The sequence below is a fragment of the Danio aesculapii genome, chromosome 13 (genome assembly GCF_903798145.1).
Source record: "Danio aesculapii chromosome 13, fDanAes4.1, whole genome shotgun sequence".
Classification (NCBI taxonomy): Eukaryota; Metazoa; Chordata; class Actinopteri; order Cypriniformes; family Danionidae; genus Danio; species Danio aesculapii.
This window is the reverse complement of record NC_079447.1, coordinates 17,560,680-17,586,923: the sequence shown is the minus strand read 5'-3', so window position 1 is coordinate 17,586,923 and position 26,244 is coordinate 17,560,680. Positions and strand designations below refer to the sequence as shown.

At 35.8% G+C, this 26,244-nt stretch overlaps 1 protein-coding gene across 3 annotated transcripts in view; it reads right to left on the bottom strand.

Annotated features, from left to right (window-relative positions):
• map3k4 (mitogen-activated protein kinase kinase kinase 4) overlaps window positions 1-16,468 on the bottom strand; it is a 59,790-nt gene extending 43,322 nt beyond the window's left edge. For all 3 annotated transcript variants that reach the window (XM_056470945.1, XM_056470947.1, XM_056470946.1), the window contains exon 1: window positions 16,228-16,468. In XM_056470945.1, coding sequence (XP_056326920.1) covers window positions 16,228-16,250 — 23 coding nt within the window. In that variant the 5' untranslated portion in view covers window positions 16,251-16,468. The remainder of the gene's footprint in view (window positions 1-16,227) is intronic.
• Window positions 16,469-26,244: the final 9,776 nt, after the last annotated feature.

Below are 26,244 nucleotides of genomic sequence, written 5' to 3'. Positions count from 1 at the left end.
AGACATCATGAATATCTAATGCAGTTGAAAGCATACAAAAGCGTGTACGCAAAGTCTACATTTATTTTATTTATTTATTTATGTAAGGGGGGAAAAGTACTCAATAACAGTCTAAGTTTTGTCGCAAGGGTTGCATTTCTTTTTTGTTCTGTCGATGAACTTACCATCAACAAACATTCACCACCGATGCGCATCTCGATGTTCACGTTACGGATGTTTATTCTGCCGAAACGCCAGTAAAGACTTGGATTATTTCAAAACAAGACGGAGATTTCGTTGCAGCAATATATGGCAGGGTAAGCAAGTTATATTCTCCTGGATTTTGTATAAGTGTGGTGGTGTGTGTATCTGTTATCGCGTTCAAAAAGGTTTACACAAGGATGTATTAAAAATGCTTATTACATGCCGCCTTTTTTCCATTTTTAAGCCAGCTTCTTGAACTTTCTCCCCTTTAGACGCAAAAACTTTTGGAAGTTCCTAAAAGCTGTTCGGCATTTCTTATTTTGGTCTATTTAAACCATTTAAAAAACATAAAACAGAAATTTTTGATGTTCTGATAGCGATGTAGAAGAATCACTTCCTGCTGTCCACCTGAGTCTCGCACATCATCAATGAGTTCATGTGAAAACAACCTATACTGAACTTATGATACAAAAGAAATGATCGAAAATGCAATCCTAATGCTGATTAAAATGTTGAGGTGATTAAAATTATTTTGATTAAAATGACGGGGCAGTGGAGACACCAGCATTTAATTAACTAGAACTTATTACTAATGCCAGACACATATGGTTGCACTGTCACTGACTAAATATAAACAGACCATTTTTACTTCTAAAATGAGACGACTGTCATAATCAGATTCTCTCTTGCCTTACTAAACAACTTTCCAGTTGAAGGCAAAATTATACCTCCAGTGAATAAAAAAAAAAAAAATCTTCACATATTTTTTTCAATTGCTGTTTGATGGAAACAATCTTTCTAAAAAATATTAATTAATTAATTAATTAAAATCAATCATTTTTGTCTTTGCAATAATGACAGCACAAAACATTTTACTAGATATTTTGCGAGGCACTGGTAAACAACTTAAAAGCGCAATTTAAAGGCTTAAGTGTAATTATGTTTACTAGGCAAGTTAGAGTAAATAGGCAATTATTTGGACAGTGATTTCTGTAGCCATTTAAAAAATATATAATAATATGCTTTTATTTCAGCCAAACTAAAGCAAATAAAACATTCTATTAAACATGACAGGATATACTGTGAAAATTTCCTTGCTCTGTTAAACAAATTGGGAAAATATTTTTAAAAGAATTCAAATTTATTTTTAAGAACTAATAATTGTGCTTTCAACTCTGTATAGAGCAGTTTAATACACTATTGTAACTGACACCATGTAAACTTTCATTTGCTTTCACCCACACCACAAATGTAGGCATTCATAGGATCAACAGACCAGCACAACTTCAAAGAATAAACCATCTAAAATGCTTAAAATAATAACACACACACTGGGTCGGGTTGATAGACGATGCCATTGTCCATCACTGATGACCTATAGACATCACGATGCTGAGGCAGCATCGCGATCCTCCACCCCGCCCCATTGCAGCAGCAACTTTCCTGTGGAAAATACACACTTAGGTCCCGTTTACACTAATATGTCTTCGTTTTAAAATGCCATTTTAGAACAAAAAATGCGTTTCACCTAGCAATTCTGAACAGCACTCTTTGCACACTGTACTGCTGAAAACGCACATCACGTGAGCAGTGCACGTCGGACAGTTTATCAAGGATGTACTGCAGGATTGTGTCTCACTATAGCAGTTAAACATGATATTTAATTAATATGGTCTATCTAACAACTCTTCTGTTTTTTGAATCTATCAAGTAACATGTCACAGCATCATGACACCGCTTCAGTCTTTCGCTTTCACACTTGTACTTAGTAATTTTAGCGCAAACCTCAGAAACTGTTTGTTGGTTCCTGTTGGTTGTGCACCTTTTTTACCAACCAAGTTTGTCGACCCATTATAACAATTCCCCGGAAAAATTGTTATAATGGGTCAACAATCACTCCCCGGGAAAAGTGATTGACAGGAGGTATATTGTGTGTAAATTATCTTTATTTATTTATGATTTGGTTATGGTAAAACAAAGACCATACGGGTCAGGTAGTTGAAACGGCAGGCTACAAATTATTAATTTGTTATGAATTCATTATTTATTCATAATGAATTAATTTACCATCTCCTACGACGACGATGCCATCCTCCATCGCGATGTTTCACATTAAACATCGTACGATGCCAAATACACACATACACACGTATATATAAATCGATGTGGACTTAAGTGACAAAAAAAACATAGCTTACTTACAGTTTAAAATGAAAATAAGTATACATTCTAATTTAAACTACTACTGAAAAAACGTTATTAACAGTTACTCAGTGACACTAACCCCCTACCCAAACAGCACAAGCAGTGATGAGTTTGTGAGGAACAGAAGTTAAAAAGTAAACCAAACTGCACTGAGATAATGAAAATAAGCATGTACAGCCCTGCATTTATATACAATGCATGTAACCATTTTTCAACAATGCCATAATCAACAGCCTGACCCCAAAAGCACCAAGAAAGTTTCCATAAACTTTATCTCTGTGAGCTAACAGTCCAGAAAACTAGTCAGAAGTTTTCAGAGAACATTCAGCCTCTGAAAAGTTGGCTGGGCGAGTGACAGAGAGCTTGTGTCTGAAGGTGCAGCTCTGGGCAGAGTCGAACGGTGACCAAACCCTTCAGGAATGACAGAGGAAATGGGGAAATCACGCAGGCTCCGGCTGTTTGTTTGGTTGTCATGACGTATCTCCACTGAATGCTGCTTGAGCACCAGAGCGGAAAGGTCTAGAAAACTCTATCGTCCCACTGAAAGGCATCCAACTTACATGAACACCCCGCCAGCACTGAGCGCGACCCCATAATGCACAAAAGCAACACAAGCTGCTGATTTACAGCTGCATATGGAGGTCCGGACCACTGAATAGCTTGTCCAAGGTTATCATGACCAAACTATAAAGCAGAGGAATGTTACAGCCTTTGACGAGAGCCATAAACAGAGCTGAGCACATCTGCCTGGCTGCAGTCAAGAGAGGCCAGTGACCTGTGACCCCCGCACTCATTGATGGAGCTTCATTGTGTGCCAGCGGCACGTGGACCAAACGCTCTCAGCATCTAATGACTGGCTGCAGCCGCTAATAGGAATGGGTGATCTTGCTGAAGCATCAACATTCAATATATTATTAAGAAAACTTATGCAATTATTTAGGAATTCGAATAAGAGATGTTGTCATCAGGGCCCTGGACTGCAATTAAATGTTTGTAAGTTCTAAAGCAAGGTGCAAGTTCTAAGTTTTGTAAGAGATCACAACACTGGTGCCACTACAAATTTGTTAAAATAAACAATGAACTTCTACTGTGCAGTAGGTTCACAACTGAATGCACCAAAAGTGGAGCGAATACACCTAATTGTTTGAATTGTGTGCCACAATGATCATTTTTCAGATTAATATTTCTATGTGGACTGATTAATACAAATCTTGAATTACATTTTTTGTCTGATCACAGAAATATGAATGTAAACAAATATGGTGGACAACTGATTTTCATATTAAACCTTAAATGGCTAGTTTGTTAAAACTATTAAACTATCATCATTTAATCATCATTCATTAGTCACCAACCCGTTTTGAGTTTATTTTTGTGTCAAAAATATTTTCATTTTGAATCTGTTGGAAACCTGTAACCACTGACTTTATAGTTTTTGTTTTGACTATGTAAGTCAATAGTTACTGTTTTCCAGTGTTGGGTAAGTTACTTTAAAAAAAGTAATGGATTAAAAATGACTGATTACTACTGGAAATGTTTAATTTGATTACATTACTAATTACTTCATGTAAAGAGTAATCAGATTACTAATTACTTTATTTTGAAGTTACTTTTAAAACATAAAATATCCATGTAAAAAATAGAAAATAAACTGCAGCTCTTTCAGTGATTTAATATTCAATGAGAAACATTAAAATGGGTTGATCACAGCAGCTTGACATATTCAAACAACTTAAAGAGTTTACCCAAAACCTAAAATTCTCTCATCATTCACTTGTTGCAAACCTGTTTGTCTTTTAACACAAAAGAAGAAAGGTAGATACCGGTGACATCCACTGACATCCACAGTATGCAAAAGCATTGCAGTGTTTGGGTTTTCTGTTTGCCTGAAGTAATTAGTCCACCTAAATGCTTAAGTATGAAGCTGATTGGTCAGTTCTTGTCGCATGACTCGCGGTTTTCAACTGGGAGATGTGAAAAAAAGACACACAAAAGATGTGATATGTGAACGGCCCCATAAGCAGCTATGCGTCTCTTCACATTCAGAAGATAACTCCACTCCCGATCCTGCACAAATATTCAATTTAGCCTTTTTAGCTGAGTTAGACTGCCGTGTTTTTGTGCACCGCTGTCCTCCTTAGTGACAAGTACTGTCTTGAATGGTTTCTATTGCTATTATAAGTTGCTGGTTGAGTTAAAAGCAGTTGAAAGTCCTTTAGAGACTGGACATAGACTGCATTTCACAGCAATATTTTTGTTTTTACACTCAATGAAAGTAATGTCTGTATTCCCACTTGAAGCAGCAGCCACTCTTGACAGCAACCATTTCAGCTTGTGTTCTCCAGCATTTTAAAAGTGCATGCTTATTAAATGACATTGTAGCAAAAAACATGATTTAAAAGAAGCGTCTTTTCTTCTAAAAACTATTTGTAGCCAAGTAACGCAATTACACTGACTTTAGTAACAGTAATCAAAATACACAAACTTAAAATGTATTCGTTACACTACTGCATTCCCCCAAAATTACACTCTACTGTTTTCTAACATTTAAAAACAAAAATAATAATAACTTCTTTTGTGTTACTCATAACTCAAAGGTATGAAACCATTTGAGTGTTTAAGTAAATAAAGAGTACATTTTTATTTTTGCATGAACTATATCATGACATCTTGTCGTTCTATCTAGCATTAACTCTTCTAAAGTGTGCATCTGCCAAATGCAATGCATCATGTCAAGTGGAGGGCACCAATCAAAAACCTCATGGCCAGCAGATTTTATCTGATGTGGATCATTACTAGAGATGCACCAAAATAAAAATTTGGCATGCATTTGGCATTAAAACAAAACCTAAAATGCTTTGTAATAATTATTTCTTATAATATTATTAAATTACAGAGTAACTTGGTAACACTTTTTTTTATTTCAATTTTCATTTTAAACTCAACTTACATTATACTGATTCGAAAAGTCATAAGACGAGGGTTAGAACATTTTATTGACCTTGAACAAGGCATAATTTTACCAGCATTGCCATGACAGCACAATAGTGCTATTGCAAGCAAAAGGAGCAAGTATAATACATAGAAATGTTCTCTTGGCATGTTATTTCATGGTTATTTCATTTTATTTCAGTGCTTTTCTGATGAGCAAGTGCGGTCTATGCATATACAAGTACAGGAGCAGAATATACAGTGTAATATTGAGCTATTTTGAACTTTGACCGCAGCTTTTGTGCAAGCTAGTTCACTCAGCTTCTCTTGCTTTTTGGTTGGCGTAGCAACAAACTGCCCTTGTGTGGTGCAAGCCATTGAAATGAATGGGTTTCATAATGTAGGACTTTCTGTGTGCAGTGTGAAAGCCGCTTTATGCTACACAACATTAAAAATAAGAATTTTTCGGCCAAATAGCTGCTGATATATTGTGCATCACAAAAAGAAACTGGCAGCCTTTATCATGTGGGGGTGTAAAGGTCCTGATATGACTATTTTCAAAACTAAATCAGGCCAAAATAAAACTTATTTTGAGTTTGAGAGGAGTGCAAAACACCATTGTCTTTCTTTTTTTCAGATTTTGTTCTTCAGTATATTTCTTCACAGTTTTCAGATTCACCCAGTCAGATAAGCAGTAATGGAGAAATGCATTTAGTATTTTCCCCTTGAATGAAAAAATCTATCATAAATTGTCTGACTTATGACTTATAATGAGAGAGAGTGCATGAAAAATGAATAAAATAGGTTTTCAAAAGGATGTTCACAGACCTGGCCAAAACCAAAAAGAACACCATGTCAATGACAACAAGGAACAAATACTAAGTCACGCTGCAAACTTATGTAACTTTGACATAAGGCTTTGCAAGCAATCTTTTGCTACTGCTGACATGTGCACACACACACATATTCACACACCTCCTTTATTAACACTCAGACAACATCCCTGCTGAGCTACTGACTGATTGACTGAGATCCTGCCAGACTGAATGATGGGCTGATTGGTCACCAATGACACACAGGAAACACAAAATAGAAACACTCAGACAGACTTCGGCACTATTTGAACCTCCATCCAATGCATTACAGATCAAAACTTATGAACAGAATTTTGTAAATGTTCTTATGATCATCACCAAAGGTCCATATATTTGATTATAAATTGCTTAACTCATTTTAAAATGAACTTTATTCCTGTGCAAAGCTGAATTTTCAGCATTCTTACGCCAGTCTTCGGTGTTGCATGATTCATCAGAATGCATCTCAATACTGCAATAAACATTTTTCTTATTCACAACATGAGGTCCTGTTATGAAAACACCAAACAAAAACATATTTCAGAATTATTTGATGAATTGAAAGCATTTCTCTGATATAAAAACTATTTTGTACATTATAGTTGTATTTACTGTACAAGTTTAGATCAATTTAATACATCCCAGTGTTTCCTCTAAGTTTTTTTTCCAGCTGTGGCGGCAGGTCTTTAACACAAATCTGCGTTATTTCAATGACAAATGGAGAAATGTTGTGAGTGCAGTCTAATAAGTCGAGATCGCATTTATGTAATACGAGCATATGCGAATCTCTTTGCTTGCGCGCCAATTTCCTCTGCTCCTGCACAAAACTTCTTGCAAGCCCTCAAATATACGCTGCTCAAGCGCAGATCTTCTTATGCGCTCTCAAATAAACACTGCTGAAGTGCAAATTATCACGTTTATGTAGTGAGTATGTCTCCAACATTTATAGGATTATTGCAATATTTATGAATGTCTCCAATAGACCTACAGAGCGGCATTAATGCGTCCTGAAGTAAAGTGTAATGGCAATAAACTCTAGCAAGATAAAATAATTGTATGCAGAACCACAGGCCTTTATCTATAAATAAAGTATAATTATGGAAACCGTGTTCATCTTAACTGAAAGCGACGTCGTGTTTGCTGACCTCACGCATCATGCACCTGTCAGTCAGGCAGCATGTCACCTTAATAAACAAATAACACACAGCATACTACGGTTACAGAAAAGCTTGCGCCGTTATAATTCACTTACCTTTTAATGTGTTTTGGTGTGATTATAACCCGCTATTAAAAAAACAACAACAACTGAATGTTTTGCTACGTAATGTAGCCGTGGCGCGATGAATTTTGGTGTGGTGCCCCGCCATAGCAGAATGAATGTAGCGGAAACCGTGTATCCTTACTAAATAAAAGTGTTTGTGCCATTAAAAAAACTCAAACATTGGTGCACCTCTACAAAATAGCAGCAAATAAACTCAAAGCAGTAAGTATGAGTCAAGTCAGTATTTTAAATAAAGAAATGAACACACAATTTGATCTGATCATCCAAACAGGTATTGGTTGCAGTTCAAGCACCAATCATGCACCCATATGACCTTTCCCCACAAGTGCTGGACATAAAATATCCAGAGAAGTTGTTAGTAAACAACTCCGCTTTCCAGTGATGATCCCTTGGGTGTTTTTCTCTGAGCACATGATGTTATGCAATTGACATTCAATACTGCCTCATAGACATGAAGGTACAATTTATGCAAGTATAAAGATTATGGTTTGGGTTTTTGCAAACTTTTGTGATACTATAACCAAAGCTAAAAGTGCATGACTAGAAAAAATAAATGAAAATGCGAGTTGTTCATTAAATTCTGTTATTAATTACCCTGATTTCAAACTCCTTCGTTCATCTTCCGAATACAAATGAAGATATTTTATGGGAAATCTGACAGATCTCTGATCTTTTATAGATAGCAAGATTCCTGACTTGTTCAAAGACCAGAAAAACATCCTCAAAAAAAGTCAATATACCTTCAGTGGTTCAATCTGAATATCATCAAGCTACAAGAAAGCTTTTGTGCATAATTAAAGAATAAATAATGATTTTATTTAGAAAAGCTTTCCATTAATGTTTTTTATTACTCTCAAAGTTTCAGTCTAAAATCTTTAATCTTCTACCGAAGAAAAAATTCAAATAGATTTTGGATGGCCTGGGGGTAAGTAAATTAACAGGATATTGTTGTTTTACATCTTCACTTTAAAAGGTGCAGTTTGCAAGTTTGAAACCAAGTGGATGAACTAGGTATTGCATGCCTGATTCAAAGCAAACGCAAGCGCAGTTTGCCAGATTGATGACGCCAATAGGAGCGAGTCTGACTGTCGAGCCTAAAGGCTGATTCAAGTTTGGTATATTAGAAACTGCTTCTATTTCTTGCAGCTGAACAACAGAAAACTGACAATGATCAGCTCAGGTACACCTCATGTGCTTTATTCAGTGTTACATGCTAACAATGTGAGTTTGAATGCCATTTTACATGACATTTATTGCCATAATACTGAAAGCAGCAGCAGATGGTTCACCTCTTGAAAATAAACCGTTTGAAATTGAACTTCAGAGCAAGCCAACACATAGTGATTCAGCATCTACATTTTAATAATGTTAAAAAGGTTTAATATGTATTAATTAGATTATAAACTTTACCATTTTGTTGGAGTGCAGTGAGTAGGCATGGGACAATAACCGTTTTCAAGGAAAAATCAAGGTTTTAAAACTGTCAAATTTTTCTGCCATACCATTCCTAAGGTATGACTATGATTTTTTTTTATTGACTATTTTTTTGTTTTGTTTTTTGGGACAACAGTATCTTCAGCAGAAAACATATCTAAAGATGCCATTTTAAATAAAAAAAAAAATCTGTTTTTGAAACAAATGAAGACAGCAGAATTCAATAACTCATTTAGCTGGACATGTTTACTGCTCCAAAATGTTTTAAAATGTTTCTCAAAATAAAATATATAGTGTTCAAAAGGTTAAAAAGTTTTAGTTTTTTACCCAGACATTTAAAAAGAATATATTTTAGAGCAGTAATCACAATACCGTGATACTGTGAAACCGTGATAGTTTTATCCAAGGTTATTATACCGTCAGAATCTTATTTCGGCCCATGCCTAGCAGTGAGTGCACTATTTGGTGCTTCTGAACGGCTGTATTTCAATTTCTGTCGTGTTTCGTCTGGTGCAAACAGCCAAATTGCTTATCACTGCAAATTTCCTCACGCAGCGTGTTGTTAGAACACGGGGTTACAATGTAACCTGCTCACCTAATGTTTACATTTGTAATATTTATATTGTTTGCTATTTAATAACCACCTCAAGTGGAACTCTGAATCTGCATCTCATTTCAGAGTCTGCTACTGAATTACACTGTTTTCTACCAAGGCAACCCGGAGTGCTGAAATATAATTGGCTAAACTGTCAATGGGCAGGTTAAATGACCAAAACAAAGACAGACGTTCCGGCACATAATAGTTATTATCAAAGCAGAATATCTGACTTAGCATTGTTTTTCAGATAAACGAGAATATTCACTTGGCATGTTTCTTTAATATCTGGAAACACATTATGGTATTTTTATGCTGTAGAAGAGTCAATAACTTACATACAGCACGTTTAACTAAACTGGCTGTTGGTGCTTTCTGTTTAATGTTGTGGTTTTCCTGCAAAAAAAAAGCTCATTACAGTAAGTGCATATTTCATTCATTGTAAACTTCTTTGGATAAAAATGTCTACATATGTGTTTATGTAAACTGGTTTTCCTGACCAGCCTGATTCATACTCTATAGGCAGCAATGTGCTCAGGCCATGACTAAGCCTATCAAGATCCAGAAAGACTCGACCATTTCTGCACATTATCCCCATCGTGAAAACAGCACTTTGCAGTTTCGCCTTATTGATTTACATCCTCCTTATCACAACACACGTGCACTTCCACAGTAGGAAAACATCTGCAAGAAAACAAAACGTCTTCACATTGCTCATAATTGCGTGACTCAAACAAGATAAAAGTGCAGTTAAAAGTTGGCTTCCTAAATAGGATCTCTATAGGCACGAATTAGACCCATGATTCATTGCTTAAATTGCAGCCTATACAACGTATGCATGGAGTGACTTGTGTTGGCTGTGGATGAATGGAAGTGGATAATGGCACAAAGTCACATTATGAAAAGTGAGTTCCAGGAATACTAAAGCCGACTTCCTCTCATTTTAAAACAAGCCACTTCCTTTGCTCTATTTCCCATCACTATGCCACAGATTTGTACAATATCATTTCCTGTGTCCACATAATGACAATTTGAGGCCGCAAGGCAGAATGACTTATTATATGTGTGCGTGTGTGGGTGGGTGACATTAAGACATGCGGAGCAGAATGGAGTGAGTGTTGCATGAGGGACCAATGAAAAACCACCAACCCTGTCTAGCCAATACCTCGGCATTGAAGACTGAAAGCAAGCCGCTATTCTAACCTCCACCCCTGGTGCACACCCTCTCCGGACAATTGAAAGCATAATGGAAGGTATTACAAGCCAAACTAAAGAGTGGTTTGGGAGTTCAGCTAGACAAGTGAGGCAAACGCTTTAGAATGATAAACTTGATTTTATTACGTTTTACTCGGCTGGCTAATAAAGCCGTTTTGTGCAAAACTTTGTGCTGCAAATGCAATATAAATTAAAAATATGTATTTTATTTATGTTTTTATGCCATATCAGCAGGCTATATTCGTATTTATGTGTACAGCCACGAGAGAGACATTTAATAATCAATTCTTTAATCTAAACGACTCAGAAAAACTTTAATAAATACTCAGAGAGGACGAAATCATCTAAATTGGCTGCAGAATATTTGTACACTACTAGAAGTGGGTAATCAACTAATTTGTCTTATCTAAATTATATACACGTTTTATTCTTGTAATTATAATTTTTAAGACTCATTTTTTTCTTTCATTTAGGCCATTTCTCATTTGCTGTGTATTTTATTAGTTTGATGATATCAAGATATTACATGTTTTATACATCTAAAATGCTTTGGCAATACTGTACTAAATGTCATACCAATAAAGCACATGGCTCCTAAATAGCATAAAAGAGAAATAGACGGTCGGCTACCACTGCAAGTATATTTCAAACCTGTGGGAAGCCCTGAAATGAATTAGCTTAATTTCTTATTTAAAGCACAAATCACCAATTTCATAAATATCATTTCTATTTAACATTCCAAAGCACATCTAATTATCATATCAAAGCACAGATTCGCAATCTGTTCATTACTGAAAAATGTCTGCTGCATTTTGCATGCTTTTAAATATGTTAGTAAAAAAGATGGCAGATATGCATGAAAATGTGTGTATGTTTAGTGAAAAAAATGTGTGGAAATCAAGGCATTATCATTGCTTGATTTTACAGTGTTCATTTTGTCATATTTATGTTTAACGCTAAATCATATCATATTTTGTGGCATATAATTAGTAACACTTTACAATAAGGTTCATTAGTTAATGCATTTAATGCAAATACTGTAGTAAATGTATTGTTCATTGTTTTTTCATGTTAGTAAATGCATTAATTAACATTAACTAATGAACCGTATTGTAAAGTGTGACCAACATCCCATAAAAATCATTAAAAAAATCTAAGTAACCATTTAATCTTCCATTTAATCTATGATAATATCTTTAATTGTCATTCATTCATTCATTTTCTTTTCGGATTAGACCATTTGTTAATCTGGGATCGCCACAGTGGAATGAACCCCCAACTTATCCAGCATATGTTTTACGCAGCGAATGCCCTTCCAGCTGCAACCCATCACTGGGAAACATCTATACGCACTCATTCACACACAAAGAATTCGGACAATTTATCTTACCCATTCATCTTTAATTGTATTTAAGACAAATGTGTCCACAAAAGGTTTTCCGGGACAATAAAACAAACGTCCTTCAGTATTTGTCCTGATAAAACTAATCATCTCATGATATTAACAGGACGGACCACAAAAAATTTAGTATCTCAAGGGAGTGTTTTAAGGTGTTTTACGTCAAGCTTCAAGCATAATGGTTTGATGGTCCTACCAAAGTCAGATAAGACGTGGGACTGAAAGCAATCTGAAGCAATGCACCATGGACTGTGCAAAGAAATAAATTAATGAGTTCCAGCCATGGGTGCCTCCAGGACGTGAGGTCAACATTCTTTTAGAGCACCACATCCTGGAACCGAGGCATGCCTGCGGTCATAAATGAACAGGGATGGGATTTACAGCACGTTATACAATGACGTAAAATGTCAAAACATAAATTCTGCACGTTAAACATACAGGCAGAAGCGCCGCTTGCTTGGTAGCTGCAGAACAATCAATAACATTGCTGAATAACATACGTGGTAAACATTCCTGTGCTCACAGATGCGATACTTTGACCTTAAGCCACCACACAACAAGAGAACAACATTCTTGCACAAAGCAATTTCACCCATAAGCGTACTGTTTTCCTAGGGCTTTGAAATATAAAATGCATGGACAAAATCAAGTCTATCGCTTCATATTATGCTCTATTGGTTATTTCAGGGTGTCACAAAACACATATTAATGTAATACATCACTTCATAATTTATAGGAGCACAATGTTACACGCCATTATGGACACAGACAGAAACAGGATTAACAGCACTGTGAGAAAGTTGCAGTCTTGAAAGTACAATTTTTTGCATTTTACTTAACTATATTTTGTTGTTGGACCTGTATTTATTCGTTTTTTTAAATAATTGATATTTTATTAATATTTCTACATTTTAAAATCAAACATTTGTTAAAAAATGTTTAACAGAATCGTGAGAAAATTGTTATCTTGATTTTATTTTTTAAGCGTTTTTACCTTTATTGACAGGACAGTGGAGATTAACAGACAGGAAAGTATAGGAAGCTGAAAGAGGGAAAGGATCAGCAAAGGACTTCGAGCCAGGAATCTAACTCGGGTCACCACGAGCACCTGGGTACGATATGTTGAGGCACTAACCACTAGGCTATTGACGCTGACGTGATCTTGATTTTAAGCAAACATAATTGTGATTCTCATTTTCGCCAAAATTGTGCAGCAATACTCCGAACAACTACATAGCTACTCAAATGGCTTGATATTAGAGTTAAATAACACAAAAAATATAACTAATTTATTCACTCTGTTCTGCTTAATGTAATCAGTTTATGCATCACCATAACTCTTTTTCATCAAGTCAAAATAACTTTAAATTATAGGTTAAACCAATTTATTTCATTTAGTGATTTTCACTGTTAGGTTTACAGTGCAGAAATGGTACTATATTGGGAAATATACCATTATCGTGATTAGGCATGGGCTGATATAAGATTCTGACGGTATGATAACCTTAAATACAAATATCACGATTATTCACGGTATGACGGTTTTGTGATTACTGCTCTAAAATATGTTGTTTTTAAATGTCTGGGTAAAAAAAATAAACTTTTTTCCCCTTTGAACACAATATATTATATTTTGAGAAACATTTATAATAGTTTGGAGCAATTAACATGTCAGGCTAAATAATTCAAATAAATCACTGACTTCTGCTTTTGTTTTAAAAACACAGATTGCTTGACAATTTAAAATGACTTCTTTGGATATAATTTCTGTTGGAGATACCGTTGTCCTAAAAAACAAAAAAACAAAAAACATAAATAAAAAAATCTTACAGATAACTTAGGAATGGTATAGCAGAAAATTTTGGCGGTTTTAAAACTTTAAAACTTTTCCAAACCACGGTATATAAAACGGTTATCGTCCCATGCCTAATTGTGATATGAGATTTTTTTTGTCATAATGCCTACTAGCCCTACATTCACCTAGCTCACAGGAACTGCACCCAATAAAAAAAAAAGCACACAACAAATCTTTGATCTTGCATTCTGAACAAGATATCATAACACTTACCAGTAATGAAAGCAGTTTATCACAGAGAATTGCTAAGAAGGGTGGGGAGAGCAGGAAGAGAGACAAAACACTGCATTCTTGAGAAGCTGTCGCCTAACATTGAGGGCAAACACTCTCTGTGACGTCGCGTGGGGTCATAAGAGACAAAACTATGAAAACACCGCAGCAAAACATTCCACTGAGCTTTATCAGCTAAAAGCCTTGTGCACATGGCAAGAGAGCAAACAACACTTTCTGAACCTGATCTGAAACAGAAGGACGGTGAGGGTGAACAATTATGACAGCAAATAATGCACTGGGAAAAAGGCATGTGGACACAGGCCAACAAGTGATATGGGGGAGAAATACGATGCCAGAACAATCTGTACAGCGCACACTGCTCTCAAAAGGACCCAGTGCTTTTAAAAACAACACACACAACTAAATTCACCGATTACAACACCCCGAAATCAAATGATCCACGTCAAATCCAAGAATTTCTGCTCAGTTTGGCGCAGATGAATGATTTCTGGGAATAGCAAATCAAACATTTCCCCAAGTCTCTGAGGGAGTGTGTGTCAATCTGACTCACAGGACTCGTGATGAACTGGTTGGATATATTCAATCACGACTGTTGTTGCTTCATGCCTGCTATCAGACCCACGTCTAACTTTATTTTTAGTAGGGGATGTTGTTTTTTTTAGTTATGTGCACTCGAAGAATCATGCAAACAAACACTGAACCGACAATCACAACATTTGTAACAACACCAGAGATCCAGATCGGATTAAACCTACTATCTGCCCATGCAACAATACACTGAAATAGCACACTGAAACTTTAAATTGCATCTGCAGAAAGTGAAAGCGAGAGCGAGAGAGAGAGAGAGAGACGCCGCATATCACTCGCGGGTTAGCAGAGTACAATGATCTTGCACATAGACGCGAGTCACTTTACCTTTCCCACAGGTCGGATTGTTTCCATTAGCGGCGAGTTTTCCCCTCAGAGACGCAAATGTAATCGTGCAAATGCTTGAGGTGAAGTTCCTGTTTTCAATTGCCGTAAAAAGTTTGCAACTATAATTTGTAATTTCGCCTAGCGTTGCACTGCAAAGCGAGATCACTTTGTGGCAGGAAGCGAAGCCGCAGCGATGCCCGATTATGAATGAATCATTCTGGTGAGTCGGATCTTTTTGGTGAATTGGTTGAGTCGCTAACAAAGCGAACTTCACTCGGCTCCAGTGACTCTAGAGTCAACTCATTCAAGAGTTAGTTCACACAATTAAGAAAAACGGATGGTAATGTGCTCATCCTCGGGACATTACACAGGCAGCCTGGTAAAGGGGGTGGTCCTTTTTTTTTCTCAAAAAGTGGCCTTTTTTGCAGTTATACACCTCATTTTCTATTCAATTATGAGATTTAAATACTGCATTTTAAGCAGTTTTGCTGGATTAGCTAACCACACTTTTTGATGTACTAAAAATATTTAATAATAATATGGAACTTTGAACATAAAAAACATACAGATGAAATAAAAGTAATATTTATTTGTGGCTCCTGATGATCTATTGAGGTATTCTAAATCTGTAAATTATTTATAACATCACCATATTAATGCACACAGCTTAAAAGACCTGACGTTAAGTAAATTCACAATTAATGCAGTTTTTTCACTGTTTAAAATAGTAATATAGTAATAAGACAAACAACACAATATTTCAGTGAATTTAAAACTTTTTAAGGCCAAAAAATTAGTTTTTGAAATCTAACACTTTTTAAGACCCGGATACCCTGATACCCGCGGATACCCTGATAAAACTCTACTGAATCTGGATAAGTTCGAAAGATTCGCGCAAATGACTCGCATTTCCCATCACTAGAGAGCTGAAGCTGTCACGCGCATGCGCACCAGTCGCACCCAATACAGTCTCAATAGGTGCACTATTTAGCAGCGTGTCCCGAATCCCGGCTGTGTAAGTTGCGAGATCACACAAACATCTGCGTATACAGAGAAACACAAACACACAAACTCTCGCGCACACACTCAAACAAGCACTTGCTGCTTCTGATAAGCCTCTCTCACCTGATTTCATCCGGAGGCTCCATAACCGGGGCCGAATCGACGGAATGGCGCTCCGTTCACCCGTGCATGAATCAGAACATGTCCAGGAAAACACAGGTCGACTTTGCAATGGCTAGTGCGTGGTGTGAGTCCCGGTGCACACTTTCTTCCGCTATCCGTCTGCAGAGTTGAGGCTCGCCCGTGTGTGCACTGACGCCATGTTTCCAGCGAGCCGCTGATGATGAGGGAGTGACACACACACACACACACACACACTGTGCTCTACGGCAGCCGCGCAGGTCAGCAGAGCCGCTGCGAGACACCGGAGCACGAGCACGGCCGCCCCGTTCAGACGCGCCCAGGAACTGCAAAGAGAAAGCGGCAAAAACCGCCTTACAAAAGATCCATCTGCCACATCTGACATCTGTGTTTCTGGGGCACAGGGGCGCACAGATGCTTTCTGCACGTCACTTAAAATATAATGCACGCTCACATAGCATGTGTATAGCCTAATTCAGAGCTTTTGTTCATTTCTGTACAAAACTTGGGAACTATTTCAGGTTTTATAAGTTATTCATATTACTATATGTATATAATATTATAGTATAGGGGTTAGTGGTGACAGTTGCAACAAGACTTATTTCTCCATTCAGGAATGAGCTAGAGTAATGATATTCATACTACATATAGACCCTCCTTCAATCAGATAGAAGTCTGCCATATGTGACCATTCCTTCGGTATAAAACTCATTTTTAGGTAAAAAAAAATAAATAAATAAAAACTAATTTTTTTAATGTTCAGAAAATTTCTCATGCTGTCTTTTTTATGAAATATTACTCATTCGTATAATTTAAATCCCCTTTTCTTAACTTCAAACAGGTATCAAAAAGCTGAACAAAATATCTTTACTGAAAATCTAGAGCGAACATTTACTAACTTCTGTGAACTTTAAAATGGATTAAACAATAATTCATTCTTTGAAATTAAATGACATTGAAACGATACAGTAAAACCCAATAAGTTAAGGCAACTCAAACTATTTGAGGAAACCGATTGCAACAAACCATTTAAGTTCAAAAACTAATCCTAATGAGTACTGTGATCTTAATCCATTTGAGTAAATAAAGCAATTTGAGCACAGTAAAACCCAGTAAATGAAGAGAACTCAAACCAGCTGAGTACTGTAAAACTATATAAGTTAAGGCAACTCAAACCGTTTGAGGAAACCGATTGCTACAAACCATTTGGGTTAAAAAAACGAATCTATGCGAGTACTGTGAACTAACTTCATTTAAAATGAATTAATGAGGTATTAACTCATTACCTTCAACACTGAGTTCAAAACTCTTTTCAAATGAGTACAATTAACTTTCAGTCAATTTTGAGTTAACTACACTCATTTCATTTGATTAAGTTAACTGTTCGGTTTTACAGTGTAGAAATCAGCCAAATTCAATTCAATTATCTTTATTTGTATAGCGCTTTTACAATGTAGATTGTGTCAAAGCAGCCTCACATAGAAGATTATAGTGAATCGAAACCGTGTCTTTCCCAGAGATGGGTTGTAGCTGGAAGGGCATCCGCTGTGTAAAATATATGCTGGATAAGTTGGCAGTTCAATCCGCTGTGGCGACCCTGGATTAATAAAGGGACTAAGTCGAAAAGAAAATGAATGAAACAGTGTCAGTTCAGTTTTCAGAGTTTAAGTTCAGTTTACTTCAGTTCAGTGGGGTTTATTAACTGCCGAGAGTCCAAACACTGAAGGGCAAATTCATCGATATGCAGCTCTAAATGTCATATGTGACCATTCCTTCAGTATGAAACTCATTTTTAGGTATTAAAAAAAATGTATTTTAATGCTCTGAAAATTTCTCATGCTATCTAATCTGTTTTTGTGAAATATTATTCATTCGTATAATTTAAATTCCAGTTTTCTTAGCTTCAAATGGGTATACACTGTAAAACCCAATAAGTTAAGGCAACTCAAACCATTTGAGGAAACCGATCGCAACAAACCATTTAAGTTCAAAAACTAATCCTAATGAGTACTGTGATCTTAATCCATTTGAGTAAACGAAGCAATTAAAACCCAATACATAAAGAGAACTCAAACCAACTGAGTACTGTAAAACCCAATAAGTTAAGACAACTCAAACTGTTTTACAGTGTAGCTATCATGTATCTAACTATCACAGAAGGTTTAATCATAGTTGACAGAGTAGGGACAGGTGCAACATGCTGATGCAACTGTCCCCAATTACAAAATTCATTTAAATGCTTGTTAATTATAATTATATATTAACAATTAACTTATTTGTTTTACGTTATTACTTTTTATTACTTTACATTTATTACTATTTTTATTTATATGAGTGCATTATATTTATGATATATGATTCAAATAATATTTACTAAAATTGAATCTTTTATTTAAACTGATATAAATATACACTATAAATCTGTAAAATGACATTTGTAGTTATATTTGTTAATCATATTTTTAAAGTGACTTATGCAAAATAAAAACCTGCGGACATTTTTATAATTGTTTATTGGATTTACAGCTGTTGTGTAAAATAAAAAAAGGAAATATTTAATTAGTTCATGCATGACCATTTTAAAAATGACTGAAAGATGCTAATTGTTTTAGCTCAAGTTTAATTCCGAAAAAATGTCATTGGTAAAAGTAAATATACCATAAAACTGTAAAATTGGTAAGTATAACCCAATCTTTTGCAAAATAAGAGCATATAAAAGCTGATAAAGAGAGACACATTGTCAATATACACAGCTCAACAGACTGCAAGGAGGGGCAGCTATTCATATGAATGGTATGAAGGCAAGCCTGAGAGCACAGGCTGATCCTGATGAAAACTGCACGTTTTAGAGGTCAATTCATTTCTCCTCATTCAGACTGAAAGAAACGCAACAGGCTTGTGTTTGAGACTCACTGAACCTGAGATTGATTAGGCACAACCTGAAATGCAGATTCTTTATTACATATTTAATTCTGAGAGTAAATATGGGGAAAAGCGAGCTTCTGAACTATTACATATTTTGCTTTGTTGGTCATAAATGATTTTTTTCAGTGCTTTATTATTTTTCTCTTTATGCAGATGTTTTCCTTATGACCTTATTACCAGCTGAAAATGTGTTTGCTTCAAAGAGGTTGTTTCCAGTTGAGCAGGAACTCCCACTTCGTTATTATAGCTCATCAAAGATAATTGCAGTCATTTTCTGGAGTTTAAAAATGTTCCAAATATTGTGTTCTGATTTTAAACCAATATACAGTTGTGGCCAGAATTATTAACCCACCATTTTCACAGTATGTATGATAATATTTTTCCTTCTGGAGAAAATCTTGTTTTATTTCAGCTAGAATAAAAGCAGTTTTTACTTTTTCGAAAAAACATTTTAAGGTCTAAATTATTAGCCCCTTTAAGCAATATTTTTTTCCGACTGTCTACAGAAGAAACCATTGTTATACAATAACTTGCCAAATTACCCTATCCTGCCTAGTTAACCTAATTAACCTAGTTACGCCTTTAAATGTCACTTTAAGCTGTATAGAAGTGTCTTGAAAAATATCTAGTCAAATATTATTTACTGTCATCATGGCAAAGATCAAATAAATCAGTTATTAGAAACGAGTTATTAAAACTATTATGTTTAGAAATGTGATGAAAAAAATCTCTTCGTTAAACAGAAATTGGGGGAAAAAAAATTAACAGGGGGTCTAATAATTCTGACTTCAACTGTATATTATTCTGTGTTCTGCAGGTGAGTGGGCCTAACAAACCATCTGTTGGACACAATCTCTCATTTCCGTATGCACCAGACACATTCTTATTACCACTTCATGTTTCTGAAAACATTTTGCAATTCTTAGTGTGCGCCGCAGGTGAGTGGGCTTGACAAACCACCTGTATGACACGCTCTCTACTCTCCATATTTGGTAAGGAAAAATATATATTTGAGCAATTCCTTGCAAATGTCAACCTTGCCATGAACAAAATTAAGTTTTTACCAAAATAGCGAAACCCTTTCTAAGTTTTGTGTAGGCTTGTATTTTACAGGACTGTAAAAATACTCAAAAATGTCTCGGTTAATGTTTTCAAAGAATTATATTTGATTTGCCAAAGTCACACAAGTGGCAATTTCACATCTGTCATATTCGTATGTCATATCCATATAAAATGTTACATCCATTAAGAAGCTTTTTCCTCATAAATACGAAAAATTTAATAAAATAAAATCAACCATGTTTGTTGTATAGTGAGCCAACCCTTATACGTTTGATTAGCATTGTTTTTGGGGGTTGTGCAGTTTAATTCAAAGAATTTCTACAAAGTATGTTGTATACTGTAAACTTTTTTTGGTCACATCCATAACGTATGTTTACGTTCCTCATTTAAAATATAAAACATGTTTACAGATTGATTTTTCTGATTCTATAACTCTGGTTAGTTGTTTTGGAAAAAACAGATGTTTCAATGTAAAGTTAACAAATACTTTCTATGTGAATTTATGTTTTGATTTTTTACAGCAAATGTTTTTACAGCAAATTGAATTGCTCATTAGACTTTTAGGTTTAGTAACTTAGACTTGTGGCATTTATATGATGCAACTCTCAGATTATTTATAGTGTTTTTTATCCTTACTTGTAAGTTGCTTTGCATAAAAGCCTCTGCTAAGTAAATATACAGTTGAAGTCAGAATTATTAGCCCTCCTGAATTATTAGCTACCCCTTTTTTTATACCCAATTTCTGTTTAACAGAAAGACTTTTAACACATTTCTAAACCTAATAGTTTTAATAACTCATTTCTAATAACTGATTTCTTTTATCTTTGCCATTATGACAGTAAATAATATTTCACTAGATATTTTTCAAGACACTTCTATACAGCTTAAAGTGACATTTAAAGGCTTAACTAGATTAATTATGTTAACTAGGCAGGTTATGGTAATTAAGCAAGTTATTGTATATCGATGATTTGTTGTTTAGACTATTGGGGAAAAAATAGAGCTTAAAGGGGCTAATAATTTTGACCTTAAAATGTTTTTTAAAAATTAAAAACTGCTTTTATTCTAGCTGAAAATAAGACTTTCTCCAGAGGAAAAAAATATTATCAGACATACTGTGAAAATATCCATGCTCTGTTAAACATCATTTGGGAAATATTTAAAAAAGAAAAATTCAAAAGGGGAGCTAATAATTCTGACTTCAGCTGTATTATTATGGGATGAATCAATGACATTTTAATAGATAATGATCTAACTGAATGATTGTAAAATAATTTTTATATTATTCATTCATTTTCTTTTCGGCTTATTCCCTTTATTTTTCCGAGGTCGCGGAATAACCCACCAACTTATCCAGCGTATGTTTTACGCAACGAATGCCCTTCCAGCTCCAACCCATCAATGGGAAACATCCATACACACTCATTCAAACACATACACTACGGACAATTTAGTTAACCCAATTCACCTATAGCACTATTACCACGTCTTCAGACTGTGCGGGAAACCGGAGCACCCGGAGGTAACCGACGCGAACACGAGGAAAACATTCAAACTCCAATTGACTTAGTCGAGGTGAATCAAGAATCAAGCTAGGATAGTAAAAACAATTTACCTTTTTTTCTGTCCAGAAAAACCTCCCCTAGCCTATGTAAACTAACATGCCAACAGAACATTTGAGAAGTGAAGTATTACTGTTTCCCAATCTTCAATAATTTAAATAGAAAACAAGAATAGCCTTGTGTCGGATGCTTCCTTGAGATTTCCACTAGGCGGCGTCATTTTGCTAATATTTTTACACTGCCACTAAAACGTAGGAGATTACACGATAGCTGCTTTTACTGACACGTATTCCAGGCTAGAAGTTTAATTTCATCACAAAACCCACTAATCTGACACCTAGAAAGATGTGTTCACTTTAAAACATGTATAGGGGTTACAGTCCAACTCAAAGATCCAAATGATGTGCAGAGTGACTACCAATCCAGTCCAGCAGTAAACAGACATTTTGCAATTCACCTTAAGCCTAACATTTTACAGCTCAGAGCTTGCAATTCCCAATACAGAAACCCAGAAATAACACTCAATCACAGAACAGCCTCTATTTTTAGCATCTGCACAGCCTGGCAAAGGAGAGGATGAACAAGTCAGATAAAAGTCATAGAAGGCCTGTTTGATGTTGTTGTGGATTTTAAGTTTTGATATAAATAAGTGATATAGCAACCTTTAAACTGCCCTCTTAGAATCATCTATACAAGTTGACATGACAGGGCAGATTTCAGTCAAACAGCAACTTGCAAAATGAATCTGTTAAAAATCTATAAGCAGTGTGCAAATTACAGGGGGGGTTTGGTGGGGATTGACCCCCCCTGAAGGACATCAAAACAAGATGTATAGGGGGTCAGCCCTTTAATAGTAAGAAATAGCTTTCTGTGATCTCTGATCTATATATTAAATAGTAATAATTAAAAATGTATAACATAAATAAACATTTAACCCACCTATAACGGTATATACAGTACTATTGTGAATGCATAATCACGCCAATCAATGCTAGGAAAAATATCACTCAACAGTCTGGAACTGTCAGTTCTACACCACTGATAGACATCTTAAGTGTTCACAAAACACGTTAGCTGTAAAATAGGTGTTTACATCTGCATGTAGCCTAAAAGAGAGAAAAAATGGACACATAATTTGTATTGTTTGACTTACAGTAACCTCTAAAATAGTCCCTAAATATCCCTCAAAAAACAGAAAATGTTTACATTTAACAATAAATTAGATGTAATTTTTAATACATTCATAATTTTGTTTCACTAAAGCACGTATTACCAAACTACTACTGAAAACGTTGACCCCCGCCTGATCGTCAATGTATAATTTGCACAGGCTATAAAGTGAGATATCTTGGTATTCTGTTGTTGCAGCAGTTGGAAATTCCATTAAAGTAAAGTTTACATTAGTATAGATATCATTTGTACTGAACAGTGACACTTTATGATTATAGCAATCAGAATGATTCATATGAAAGTGGGTAATAGCAAACAAAACCCCTTTTACAACATCAAATAATTTGTTTCCATTGTTCAGGTTTTCTTTTTTAAATTTTGTGACTGCACTTTGTGCCATATAAAAGCACTGTAATAATTCACTTTGTGTTTGATTTTTTTTGTAATTTTGTTTTCCTCTAAAAATATTTTGTCCTTCCTCTTATGAAATCAACTTGTGAATTTATTTTTCCATTGAACATTCATTTATTCATTTTCTTTTCGGCTTAGTCCCTTTAATAATCTGTGGTCGCCACAGCGGAATGAACCGACAACTTATCCAGCATATGTTTTATGCAGGGGATGCCCTTCCAGCTATAACCCATCACTGGGAAACATACATACACACTCATTCAAGCACATACACTACAGACAATTTAGCTTACCAAATTCACCTGTACCGCATGTCTTTGGACTTGTGGGGAAAACCGAAGCACCCGGAGGAAACCCACACCAACACGAGGAGAACATGCATGTGGAGAACCTTGTGCATGTTCTCCCCCTGTTGGCATGGGTTTCTTCCAGGTGCTTCGGTTTTCCCCACAGTCCAAAGACATTCGCTATGGGTGAATTGAATCAGCTTAATTGGCCGTAGTGTATGTGTGTGTGAATGAGTGTGTATGGATGTTTTCCAGTACTGGGTTGCAGCTGAAAGGGCATCCGCTGTGTTAAAACATATGCCAGATAAGCTGGAGGTTCATTCCACTGTGGCAAACCCTGATGAATATAGGGACTAAGCAGACGGAAAATGAATGAATGAATGAATGAATGAATGGAGCAGGAGACCATTTTCTAGTTGCCTAACAAAAAACAAGTTCCATCTCAACTTCACTCTTGAAAACATTTGCCTGAATGTATTTGGATCATCTTCAAGAAACAAGGCAGTAGAAAAAAATGAAACTCTCTAATGTGTAGAAAATAGGGGCCATAGTTCTGAAATGTGTAACAGGTTAGATTGTGTTTATCACTAAGCTTATATATCTTTATAACCACACGGGTTAAAGTCTCAAGAGCATGAAGAAATGAGAGGTCATATTGAGAGGTCTTTTAAATTGAACATGTATCATGTTTACTATGCATTTTTCTAAAAAGCAGAAGCCTTTTTTAGAGAATGAAAAACACTGTTGTAGAATTGTAGTTCAGTTCACTAAAGAATGAATTGTAGTTTCAGTTTCGTGTATCTAAAAAATAAAGCAGCACTCAAATTGTCAAAAGAATGATTAATTTTAGTGAATCATAAGCATCCAGCAACACTAATGTAGTCTGAGTCTCGCAAGAATGACTGTTAATTTTAGTCAATAACAAAAATCCAGCAGCAACACTCTCAGAAATAAAGATAACCCTTTGTAACTCAACAACTAGGTTTGTCCATATTTGATTCAATGTTGGGTTATAGGACAACCCAGCATTTTGCAAAGGGTATTATGAAACAACTTTAATTCATTTAATTCCAGAGAATGCTGGATTTGTTAATTAGTTAGATTATTATTTGGATTAGTTCAAATGTCGTTGTAAGGAAGCTCTACCAACCTTTCAGAAGAAATGCATTAAAAACTTTCAAAAAATAGCATACATACATTTAAAGTCAGTGGTAAAGACTGTATGCAATACCCATATAAAAATCTGATATATGGCCATTTGTGAACATAAAATTATAGCAATTTTTTTTTAATACTCTGCAGTGGCAGAAATACACACTCACCGGCCACTTTATTAGGTACACCTGTCCAACTGCTCATTAACGCAAATTTCTAATCAGCCAATCACATGGCAGCAACTCAATGCATTTAGGCATGTAGACATGGTCATAACGATCTGCTGCAGTTTAAACCGAGTATCAGAATGGGGAAGAAAGGTGATTTAAGTGACTTTGAATGTGGCATGGTTGTTGGTGCCAGATTGGCTGACCTGAGTATTTCAGAAACTGCTGATCTACTGGGATTGTCACGCACAACCATCACTTTACAGAAAATGGTCCGTAAAAGATAAAACATCCAATGAGCGGCAGTTCTGTGGGTGCAAATGCCTTGTTGATGCCAGAGGTCAGGGGAGAATGGCCAGACTGGTTCCAGCTGATAGAAAAGCAACAATAACTCAAATAACCACTCGTCACAAACGAGGTATGCAGAAGAGCATCTCTGAACGCACAACACGTCCAACCTTGAGTCGGATGGGCTACAGCAGCAGAAGACCACACCGGGTGCCACTCCAGTCAGCTAAGAACAGGAAACTGAGGCTATAATTCACACAGGCTCATCAAAATTGGACAATAGAAGATTGGAAAATGTTGCCTGGTTTGATGAGTCTCAATTTCTGCTGTGACATTCGGATGGTCGGGTCAGAATTTGGTGTCAACAATATGAAAGCTTGGTCCATTCTGCCTTGTATCAACAGTTTAGGCTGGTGGTGGTGGTGTAATGGTTTGGAGGAACTTTTCTTGGCAAACTTTTAGGCCTATTAGTACCAATTTTGCATCATGTCAATGCCACAGCCTACCTGAGTATTGTTGCTGACCATGTCCATCCCTTTATAACCACAGTGTACCCATCTTCTTATGGCTACTTTTAGCAGCACTTAACACACCATGTCATGAAGCGCGAATCATCTCAGACTGGTTTCTTGAACATGACAATGAGTTCACTGTACTCAAATGGCCTCCACAGTCACCAATCCAATAGAGCACCCTTGGGATGTGGTGGAACAGGAGATTCACATCATGGATGTGCAGCCGACAAATCTGCAGCATCTGCGTGATCATGTCAATACGGACCAAAATCTGTGAGGTATCTTTCCAGTACCTTGGTGTACCTAATAAAGTGGCCGGTGAGTGTATATATGTATATGTAAAAGGCCAATTGTGCAATATTTTGAAATGTGTTGAATGTATTACATATTTTATGCATGTGAAATCCCAAACACAAACCTGTATGCCATATATGTAATTTGCATATATTGTCATATG